At 49.8% G+C, this 11,784-nt stretch overlaps 1 protein-coding gene across 1 annotated transcript; it reads left to right on the top strand.

The window, feature by feature from the left end:
- Positions 1–1,579: 1,579 nt before the first annotated feature.
- Fndc10 (fibronectin type III domain containing 10) lies at positions 1,580–2,251 on the top strand. Its single transcript, XM_038334343.1, has one exon. It carries the CDS (start codon positions 1,580–1,582, stop codon positions 2,249–2,251), a length of 672 nt encoding a protein of 223 aa, XP_038190271.1.
- The last annotated feature ends 9,533 nt before the right edge of the window (positions 2,252–11,784 follow it).

Below are 11,784 nucleotides of genomic sequence, written 5' to 3'. Positions count from 1 at the left end.
CAGAGGGACGCTGGGTGCCCAGATTTCCCGCTGATACCTCCATGCCAACTGGATGAAGGGTCTGGGTAGTTCCAGACCTGACATGCAGGTCCCTGAGGTAATCATTATTTCCTACTTTGCTGAGAAGTTCCGGGCACTCTTAGGATGAGGCAAGGAGTCAGGGGTTTGCCCAGCCTAAGGGGAAGGTAGAAGCGGGTGGTGGTGAGATATATCTCTCAAAACCTCTGACCTCCAAAGGGAGCAGAGATCTCAGTAGACCCTATCCAAGTTTTCTACAAATGGGAGCGGCCGGGTGTTGGGATTGGGTCCCTCCAAGTTAGTGATGAGGTGCACTGTGGCTGGATGGGAGACTTCTGATTCTGACCTGAGTCTTACTGCCCATGAGACTGGTCCCCCTCCGGTTTTTCAGGAGGAGTAGGACATAGTCTAGGAAAGAGCTCTGTGGGTGAGGTAGGACCCAGTGAATATTTTCCTTTCCCGGGTATGGTTACCTCGAAGGTGTCATGAGTGGGTCGGAATCCATAGAACCTCCCTGTTCAGTACACAGTGCTCCTCAACAGCAGAACTTTCAGCACCAGGGGGTTCCGGCTTCACCCCTCCTTAGGCAGGCAGGCCTAGCCAGGTGACCTCTGCTAGGGTAAGACTGCAGGGGTCCTGGAGTGTGATCCTTCTTCCCTTCCATCCGTGGAGCAGCATAGCCATTGTACAAGGTGAGTTGTTTCTGTCTGGTTGTTTCGCGTTTTTTGAGACTGGTTTCAAGTTTGCTAAGTAGTCAAGGATGATGGCCTTGACCTTCTGATCCACCCTCCCAAGAACTGGGATGACAGGTTTAGGCCACCTCTCTAGGGTGCTTGTTTTATTTTTAATCTTGTTTTCATTTTGAGGATCTCACTAAATTACCCAGCTTGGCCCTGAACTCATTTGGTAGCCCGGGTAGGCTCTCTTTTAAGCAGCTTGGATTCTATAGACGTCTACACCGCATGACGCAGGGTGGGCTTTTTGCGAGGGGCGTTTTCTTTGGTCCTGACCCTCTTCAAGCGCCAAAGAAGGGAAGGAAAACCGATGGGACGGAGAAGGTCGAGTCAACCTGCAGCTTCTCTTCAGGTGTGCAGTTAATTTCCACCAAGCCAAAGCCTTGCGGATGCCAACTGTTCCAAAGATGCAGGAGCTCAGGGTGAAGTTACATTTCCGTCCTTGAGCCTAGTCCCTTGGTCAGAGCGGGGGCCAGCATCAGATAGAGGGACAATCCCCTCAGGGGTCCTCATCGATTGTGGCCAGGGTCTGTCCCCGGGTCACAGCGCATCGCTTGCCCACGGTAAGTGGACTCTCATGCCGTGGGGTGCGGTCCAGCGAGGGTTAAGGGGGCGGGACGCGGGGCAGCCCCGCCTCTGCCGCTGGGTCCGAGAGCGCACTGGGCGTGGGCGTGGGGCGGGTTGGAGCCCGTGGCGGCTGAGGGCCCTGCGCGGGGCGGGCGCGGGAGCGGGAGCGGGAGCGGCTGGGGCGGCGCGGCCCGCGTGACCCTCCGCCGCTCCCCTTGCGCTCGCGAGCCCGCGCCCCGCAGCGCCGGCCCAGCCGCAGGATGCGCGCTCCGCCGCTGCTGTTGCTGCTGGCCGCCTGCGCGCCGCCCTCCGGCGCCGCTGTGGTCCCCACGCCACCGGGCTGGGAGCCGGCTTCCGACGCGCCCTGGTGTCCCTACAAGGTGCTGTCCGAGGGCCCCGAGGCGGGCGGTGGGCGCCTATGCTTTCGCAGCCCCGCTCGGGGTTTCCGCTGCCAGGCTCCGGGCTGCGTGACGCTGGTCTCGGCGGGTGGTTCTCTGCGCGCCCACGTCCTGCGCAACCGCAGCGTGTTGCTGCAGTGGCGACTGGCACCGGCCGAGGCGCGCCGCGTGCGAATCTTCGCGCTGAACTGCTCGTGGCGTGGCACCTACACACGCTTCCCGTGCGATCGCGTGCTGTTGGGCGCCTCCTGCCGCGACTACCTGCTGCCCGACGTGCACGACAGCGTACGCTACCGCTTGTGCCTGCAGCCGCTGCCGTTACGCGCCGAGCTCGCCGCCACCCAGCCAGAGCTCGCCGAGTGCGTGGAGTTCACCGCCGAACCGGCAGCTATGCAGGAGATCGTGGTGGCCATGACGGCGGTGGGCGGCTCCATCTGTGTGATGTTGGTGGTCATCTGCCTGCTGGTGGCCTATATCACCGAGAACCTCATGCACCCGACCTTCCGGCGACCCAGTCTGCGCAGGCAGTCCTGAAGCGCAAGGCGACCCGCCCATCTGGGTTCCACCTGCCTAAATGTGCTAAGACCCTAGGCCCTTTCCCTGCTTCCCTCTCATTCTCTCTCCCTCTTTACGATGCCCATGGAGGGTCTAATGGAGACTACTAGCCCATGCAGGGACCTTGTCATCATCCACCACCTTGCCAGCCCCAGCTGGATGTTCGCTTTCCAGACTCAGGCCTCAGACTGGCCATGGGGCCCAGACTAGAGTGTCAGCCGCGTCCAGGGGTCTTCCCCATCTCCAGAGGCCTTTTCGGGCCAGTCGGAATATACAGTCCCTCTGTCAAGAGCCACTCACTGGCACCCAGGATCATCAGCCTGAACTTTGTTCCGTGCCAGGTTGTCAGAGCCTGGTTGTGATCGTTGCCTGGTCACTTTGTGCTTTGCAGAGGGGGAGGAGTGAGCTCTGGATCCTGCACCCACCCCACCTTACCCAGTGGGCTTAGGTTAGCTTTGTGCCTTAGTTTCTCTGCCCCGCTGCGGGAGCCGCCCATCATCCCTCAGCTGTCCGTGGGGAACTGTGGCCCTGAGACTGGCTGGCTTATGCATGCTTCTGGCCAGAGTCCCATTGGGGACACACCATCTTCGAGATTTTCAGGAGTCTGGGGCAGGGGTTCACAGGTCCTGTTTTGTCTTCCTATGTGGGTGACCAAGAAGCCAAGAGCCGTGATGTAGCTCAGCAGACTGGGCCCAATGTCCAGCTGCTGCATCCAGGGGTGAGTGCCCTCCACCTTAGGAGGCTGGGGATTCACCCTTTCCTTTCGCTTGTACTGCCTTGATTAGGACTTTCCCGGGGTGTGTGTGTGTGTGTGTGTGTGTGTGTGTGTGTGTGTTGTGGGGGAACTGTTTGGGAGGACAGCTGAAGGATCATGAGGGCTTTAAGGAAAGCTGCCAGCCTTGTCCAGCCAGACCCTTAACTGTGGTCTGGATCCCAAGCCTCAACCAACTTGAGACCTCAGTGACCACACAGCCACTTCACCACCCCTTGTCCTTCTTCCACTAGAGGGTGCAGAGCCTGCCATCTGCCCCCAGTGACGCTGCCCCTCCGTCAGAATGGGCAGAGGTTGGCGGTGCCTACTTCCAGGCGCACACAGGCCGCGGGCTGAGGTCACCCAGCCATCTGATGGTACTGGGCCCTGGAAAGGGTAAGGCTCTGAGCTCTGGACTTGACCCTGGCTATTTTTCCTCCACTCACACCCCAGCGACCACGATGAGCTGAGCCCTGGCTGGCAGCACTGTACCCTACCTCTCTGTCTTTGCTCTGCCTGCTCCCCAAGAGGCACTGGTCAGTTGCCAACATCTAAATGTCCATCGCTCTCAGACCAGAAACACTGTCTTGCGTGTTTATTTGGGATGTTGGAGGGAAGGTGATGGGTGAGGGAAGGGAAGGTGGATTCAATTCCTCCAAGGGCCTCCCAAGCATCAGTCCAGTGGCTGGCCCTGAACCTTTCCCAGTGGGGATGGGATGGGGATCAGCCCCAGGCAGTGTTCACTGGAAATGATGAGTTCTGGCAGAAGGACAGGTAGGGTGTCCATAGCTTGTTTGTCCACCCCCAGACCTTGGGAAAGCATCTCTTCCTAGGCCAGCCGTACTGGGCATGGGGGTGGGGGATGGGACTGGCAGTGGTTCAAAACAGCCCCAACATACAGTGATGGACCATTTGAACTGTGACAGGCAGCAGTTAGGCAGCTCTAGAAGGGGGTACCCTCTCCAGGATGGGGCTACTGCATGAGCCACGCACTCTCCCCACCTGGAATGTCCTTGGGACTCTTGTGCTCCTGTGACCCTGAAGAAAGCAAAAGCACAGGCAGGGATGAGCCAGCCCGGATGAGTGACTCATCTCGAGGGGATGGGAGAAGGGTTGGGGGTGTAGGGATGTGTCTGCACTCATCTGAGGGGTGGAGGACATAGCAGGCTGTCTAGACAGCCAGGACAGAAATGGGAGGGGTTTGCAGTACAGCTGCTGTACTTTGGGGACCTAGGCTGTTTATGGGGTGTATTCTGGTGTCTTCAGCCAGTATGGGCAGAGGTTGGTGTTCTGGAAGTGCCGTATCTGAAGTACCTTGGTGTCCAGCTTTGAGCTCCCTGGGCACAGTCTGGTGCTAACGTTCTGTGAGACCTCCTTAGGCCCTCGACAGGATTCAGCTGTAGCTCAGTCATTAGATGCTTTTCTAACAGTGAAAAGGTTCTGGGTTCAATCTTCAGCACCGTAGAAATTGGGAACTGTGGCAGACATCTGTAACCCCAGCACTCAGGACGTGGAGAGTGGAGGCTAAGCAGCTCAAAGTCAGATGGGCGTGATGGTGCACGTCCTTGATTCCAGAAATTGGCCAGAGGCGTGCAGATCTCGGCGTTCCTGACCAACCTGGTCTACTAAGTGAGTTCGAAGACAGCCAGGGATGACACATAGAGAAACCTAGTCTCAAAGAACCAGAAAAGAAGTCATTCTCATCTGTACGTTGTGTTAAAGGCCAGGGAGAAAGAAAAACAACACTGTTGATCTTGAGCCCTTAAATGTGGCTAGAGTGATGAGGAAATTTTGCTTTTGAGATAGGGTTTCAGTGTGTGGTCCTGACTGCCCACGAAGCGTGCTCTGTAGACCACGCTGGCCTTGAACTCCCAGAGGTCAGCAGCCGGTGCCTCCCTGCTGCTGAGATTAAAGTGTGAGACTCCACCTTCTGAGTATTGCAGGTGTGTACCACCGCTCCTGCCAGCCTTCACGGTCCTCTTCCTCCTCTTCCCTCTTTCTCTCTCTCCCTCCCTGGCCCTCCTGTTTTATTTTTTGAGACAGTCTCTTGTAGCCCTGGATAGTTTCCAACTCATTAGTCAAGAATGAGCTTGAGGGGGCTGGAGAGATGGCTCAGAGGTTAAGAGCACTGACTGCTCTTCCAGAGGTCCTGAGTTAAATTCCCAGCAACCACATGGTGGCTCACAACCATCTGTAATTCGATGGTTACTTCTTCTGGCATGCAGACAGAACACTGTATAAATAATAAAAGAAAAAAGAAACTATCTATTAAAAAAAAAAGAATGAGCTTGAACTTGGATCCTCCTTCCTTGACCTCTAAGGTGCTGAAGAAATTGATGTCCCACCGGACATGACCTTATACAGTGCTGGGTATCAGATCTAATGTTTTGTGTCTAGGTAAGCATTCTACCAACTGAGTTTCATCCCCCATCCCATTTTTGAAGTTTCTAGTTATACCTTCAGCTTCTCTGATCTTCTGTTCTCCAAGGAATAGTTTACCATTAATCCCATCCAGTGCCAGGCGGTGGTGGCACATGCTTTTAATCCCAGCATTTGAGAGGCAGAGGCAGGGAATCTCTGTGAGTTCGAGGCTAGCACGATCTACAAAGCAAGTTCCAGGACAGCCAAGGCTGTTATGCAAAGAGAACCTGTCTCAAAACAAGAACAAAATCATGCCCAGCATCTTTTTTCTATTTGATACACAATATATATCATAAAAGAACAAATTAATTTAAAAACTACAAAATTTAAGATAGGTATGGTGGTTCAAACACGTAGTCCCAGAAGCTGAAAATGTGGAGTCCAGGAAAATTAGAAGTTCCAGGCCAGCCTTGGCAATTTGAGACTATCTCAAAAACCAAGACACAGGTTGGTTAGAGGGCACACTAGGCAAAGGACCTGTCAAGCCCGATGATCTGATCTGATTCCTAGGATTCACACAGTGAAGGAAGTGCACCAGTTTCTGAAGATGGTTGTCAGACTTCTGCGTGTGCATGGTCCATGTGCACACACACAAAGGAATGTAAAAAAAAAAATTTAAATCTCTGCCTATGAGCCGGGCGGTGATGCCACACACCTTTAATACCAGCACTTGGGAGGCAGAGGCAGTCAGAGCTCTGCGAATTTGAGGTCAGCCTGGTCTACAAGAGCTAGTTCCAGGACACACTCCAAAGCTACAGAGAAACCCTGTTTCAAAAAAAACCACAAAAAAAAACCCACAAAAACAACAAAAAAAATCTCTGCCTATTGCCAAACATGGTGGAATAGTCACATGACTTCATCACTTTGCAGGCTGAGGCAAAAGGATTGCTTTAACCAGCCAGGATTACAGAGAAAACCCCTGTCTATGCTAGGGATTAAATTTAGGTCCTACATGTTGGTCAAGTGCTCCTTCCACTGAAGCTGTGCTCTCATCCCCTCAGCAGTTTTCCTTCCTACCTTTCTTCTTCCCCTTCCTTTCTTCTTTTTTATTCTTTCTTTCTTTATTTATTTATTTACTTATTTAATTTATTTATTTATTGTTGAGACAGACTCTCACTGTGAAGTCATAGCTGTGCTGGAACTTGCTAGATAGACAAGTCTGGCCTAGAATTGACAGAGATTCCCCCTGCCTCTGCCTCCAGAATGCTGGGACTAAAGGACGTGTGCCACAATGCCTGGCCCCTTGACATTTTCTTAACCCAAATGCGTGCGTGCACACACACAGGCTGGGCATGGTGGCACATGCCTGTAATTCCAGCACTCAGGAGAGTGAGAGTGAGACAGGAGGATTACATATTTGAAGCTAGCTTGGGCTACACAGTGAGACCCTGCCATAAAAGCTCAAAAGAAAAAAAAAGGAAAGAAAGAAAACCCCTTCTCTATTCTATCTGCAGGTACTAACTCAAACAAAATAAAAGTATTTGTACGAATTGTTCACACACATATGAGGTATCTGTAATAGCCCGAGACTAGAGACGAGACAGCCCAAATAACCATCTGCAGATGACTGAACAAAATATGCTATGTTTAAACAATGAAAAGCAACATGGCAATAAGGAAACTTGGCATGGTGACGTGTGCCTCTAATTCCAACACTTGGGAAGCAGAGCAAGTTCCAAGACTGCCAGGGTTACACAGAAAAACCCTGTCTCCAAAATAAATAAATCAAAATAAAAGATAGGCACTGGTGATGTGAGGGAGAGGGTCAGGAACTCAAGGTAATTATCACATATATGTCGACTTTTTTGTTTGTTTTTTGAGACAGGGTTTCTCCGTGTAACAGCCCTAGCTGTCCTGGCACTAGCTCTTGTAGACCAGGCTGGCCTCAAACTCACAGAGATCCGCTTGCCTCTGCCTCCCGAGTGCTGGGATTAAAGGAGTGCTGGGATTAAAGGCGTGGGCCACCACCACCCGGCTCATATATACCGATTTTGAAGCTAGCCTGGACTACTGATACTTTGTAACTCTAAAATACGCAGATTATAGTAAAGGAACACTGTTACTGCTGTCTGGGTAGTAGTGAGTTGCCTGGGTAGATGACTGAAAGGTTGGAAGAGGGGAGGCAGAAAAGATTACAAAGTGGTATGAAGGAAAACAGTTTCGTTGATTTCGAAGGTATGTCATATATCTAGAAAGATAACCCAAGTTTTTTCACTTATAATGCTATAATTCGTGATTTACTAGGTTAGTTTTCTTATTCTGGCTATAAAACATTGTTTCTAGCCAGACATGGTCTCAGGGATTCTGATGTTCTCCTTCAGGCTTCCGAGGGCACCAGTCATACATACATAGACATGCATGCAAGCAAAACCCCTACCACACACACACACACACACACACACACACACACACAGTTTTTCAGGTTAGGTTTCCCACATTCATACTTTGAGACAGTGACAAAGTCCACTCCACAGTCTCAGTGGGTTGAGTACCCAGTGGCCCAAAGCTGTGATGTCACTTCAGCCCTCGCCTTTATTACGATCTGGAGCACTCAGGTGGAAGACCTGTGAAGAGACAGTAGCTTTGTTTGCTTTGCTTTAGGGATAGAGATTCAGGTAGCCTAGACTGGCCTCAAAGTCTTTGTAGCTGAGATTAACCCTGAACTGATTCTTCTGTGCCCACGACCTAAGTACTGAGATTATAGGCATTTACCATTCCTGACCCAGACTGGGACAGGTCTATGCACAGTAGAAGATGGGATGCAGATCGATGGTAGAGCTCTTGTTCAGCATGTGTAAGGCTCTAGGTTTCATGTATGTATGAATGTATGTATTATGTATATATTTATACACGAACTCCTTGAGGGCTCAGATTCTATAAGCAGAGCATATAGCTCCAAAAACAACAACCAGAAACATATGGGCAGGTTGAATGTGGGTGCGGTGTTGGGGGCAAAGGACCGTGGAGTAAGGAAGCAGGGGCGGGGAGGCTTTCTGAAAGAAGGGGCATCAGTTCTACTCAATCAGTGACTAGGTGACTGAGCTATAGCTGGGCAAGCAGGGCAGGGTCTACAAAGAGACAACGGATGGGAGCAGCTTATGCACCACAGAAAAGGCATGGGATGAGCAGGTATGTAGCTGCTCAGCCAAGTTCCAAGACAGAGCAGAGAGGGGAGAGGTTCGTGTCAAGACAATAATGCCTTGGCTGTGCTGGGATTAAAGGCGTGCAACTACCACCACCCGGCTCATCCTTATTCTCAAGTGACTGCCCATGTTCACTTTGACATTCTCAGTTTTGGTAAAGATTCCTTGGATATTGAGAACTAACTATTCCTTGGTCCCACATACAGTTATTATTTTTTAATTTCTTTTTGCTTTGTTGTTAGACAGTCTCTCTATCAGCCAGGTGGTGTGGCACTTGGGAGGCGAGACAGGCAGGTTTTTTTTGTGTGTGTGAATTTCAAGTCAGCCTGATCTACATAGGGAATTCCAGAGCAGGCTATACAGTGAGACTGTCTCAAATACCAGAACAAAACAAACAAACAAAAAACAACCAACCAAAAACCCAAACAAAAACATCAAAAGGTACGCATTCCTAGCAACAGGATTTTAAAACAGTAAATATGCGAAAGTGGGGAACGTGTCTTCATTCATCCCTCAAACCCAAGTCTGGCAAAACAAATGAATGCTCTTCCTTCTTCCCTTGGGTTTTTAGGGTTTCTCTGGTGTAGCCCTGGCTGTTCTGAGTTAAAATACTGGGATTAAAGGCCTTGCACTATCACCTGGCTCATGTGATTCTTTATATTGTCTCCTTGACCGCATCAGAGAGCCCTTAAGTGATTTTTAGCACCTGGTTTTAACAGATTCCCAGACTTTAGCACTGACTGATGGCATGTTAGACACCATTCTGCCCTTAAAACCTAGCCATGGGCCTGACACCTACCAAAATAGAAACAAAGATGTGGTCCATGGTTCCAGAAAAGCCCCCAAGAAGAAGTCCCTAAATGCACTAATCTTGCTTTTTGGCTTCTGTAGTTCTGCTTCTTGCTAACTGAAATGTGCCAACCACGATCTGTAGTTCTGCTTCCTGCTAACTGAAATGTGCCAACCACGATGTGTGTTTTGTACACAAAGACGGAGCCGTAGGCTCACGGCTGCATTATTGGGAATGTTCTCTGTGCAGCCAGGGCAGCAATAAAGACTTTCATTTTGTCACTAATAGTGTTATGTGATGGTCTCTGGTGGGTTTATCTCAGCAGATTCTCAAACTTTCTTCTCTGAAACATGAACACGACCGGCAGACTTCACTATCAACCACTAGGCTTCTGAGTTTGTTGACTTCCTCTCCAACAAAGGGGCTGTTTTCCACCCATGCCTACACATCTAGTATCAGAAATATTCAGACACAGGCAACACCATGTCCTTGTTTCTATTTCATTCTTGAGAAAAATCCGTGCATTTTAGTGAAATCTACAATTTAGTGTGAAGTATTTTGGAGCGGGTGTGTGAGTTTACACAGGTTGGAGAAATGAAGACTCAGAGAAGCACCAAGATGAATGCAGCCTCTGACAAGCCTCTGCGGCTGGCAGGGGCTCAATCTTGGAGACTGCAGCTCCTTTCTTTCTCCTCCCAGTACCTTTATTTTTCCTGTATTTACACTTTAACCAGATTTCCATATCTCAAAACAAAAGCAAAACTGATAGGCACTTCTGACATACAGTGTCAGGTGCAAATACCTGTTTCATGAGGTACCGTGGTTTTCCGGGTTTCTTCTAAACCAAATTTTGCATAGGCTTTGTATCTGTACTCTCAGTCAAGATCACATAGGACAATTTGTAACTCAAAGGAAGGCCTAGGGGCTGTGGTGAAAACTCCAGAGCTAGGCCAGGTATATCCCAGCGGGGTTTCATGGCTAGTGGAGGTTGCTTGCTGTCCCCTCTGGTGCCAGGCCCTAGGGACATTCTACCACAGATTCCCTTTTTTCCTACACCAAAATTTAATTTTTGAAGGTTATGCAGTCATATATACAGCTGTTGACAGAGGTTTCTGTCCTGCCCAGTCCCTCAACCGTTCAGTCCCAAAGAAACACACCAGAGGCTCCGTCAACAATGTACAATGTGGACAATTATATCCACATAAAACCTGAGAGAGCGTGGGACATAATTCTAGACACAAAAGAATATTGTTAAATACGGCTTCTTGGTAGCAGCATTTTCTCAGGTGGGGCTCTGTTTACTAGAAAGCACATCTCATTTAAGAGAGGCTCCTGACTCAGCTTGAGTTACAAAAACATTGCAGCTCCTTTAAGAGCCCCTCCCCCTCACATCAAATGGTGTTTATGTATAGTGGACAGCATGCTTCTTGGTGGTGGCAGCAACCTTAAAACTCCATAGAGTTGTGGCAATAAACATGGCTCCTGCCAGTACCTCCATCAGGAAGCTAGGCTCTCAGAAAGCTAAGGAATGGGGTGGATCCAGCCTTCAAAGTCATGGCTTTAATCCTAGCTACATCGCTTAGCAAATGAAAGACTCATGTGGTCAGAAAAAGAGTTATACAGTAAAGATAGATTCAGATGGAAAAAAACCTTTAAATGGTTTAGAGTGTGTTTAAAAATATATGTAGACTTGGTAGAGAAAAGAAAAAGGATAAAGTCTTGAGGGGGGGGGGAGGTTGGGTGTTGCAGCACATACCTTTAATCTCCAGCACTAAAGAATTGTCTGTATTCTGTACAATCATGTTTCAAATAAATGCTGATTGGCCAGGCAGGAAGTATAGGCAGCAAACCAGACGGAATTAGAGGGTGAGCAAAGAGAACAGGAGTATTCTGGGAAGCAGGAAGCTCTCTCCACATTCCAGCCCAGACCACCGAGAATCAAGATGTAATCTACCTAGCTAAGAAAGGTACCGAGCCATGTGGCTAACATAGATAAGAACAATGGGTTAATATAAGCTACAAGAGCTAATAAGTAGCCTGAGCTAATGGCCAATCAGATTATATCTAAGTGAAGACTCTCGTGTGATTTCTTTGGGGCTTGCCAGCTGTGGGGTAATCGGCGGGACAGAAATCCCCATGAGCCCTGGCCCTCCTGTTACAGAATGGTACCCAACCTCATGTTATACTTGGGAGTCGAGGCAGGAGGACCTCTGTGAGTTCAAGGAAAGTCTGGTTTACAGAATGAGTTCCAGGACAGCCAAAAATAGCACAGAGAAACTCTGTCTCAAAAAAAAAAATTAGGGGCTGGAGAGATGGCTCAGAGGTTAAGAGCACTGACTGCTCTTCCAGAGAGGTCCTGGAGTTCAATTCCCAGTAACCACATGGTGGCTCACAGCCATCTATAGTG

Source organism: Arvicola amphibius, chromosome 6, assembly GCF_903992535.2.
Source record: "Arvicola amphibius chromosome 6, mArvAmp1.2, whole genome shotgun sequence".
Classification (NCBI taxonomy): domain Eukaryota; kingdom Metazoa; phylum Chordata; class Mammalia; order Rodentia; family Cricetidae; genus Arvicola; species Arvicola amphibius.
Note: the sequence above shows the minus strand (reverse complement) of the source record. Positions and strands in the feature narration are given on the sequence as shown.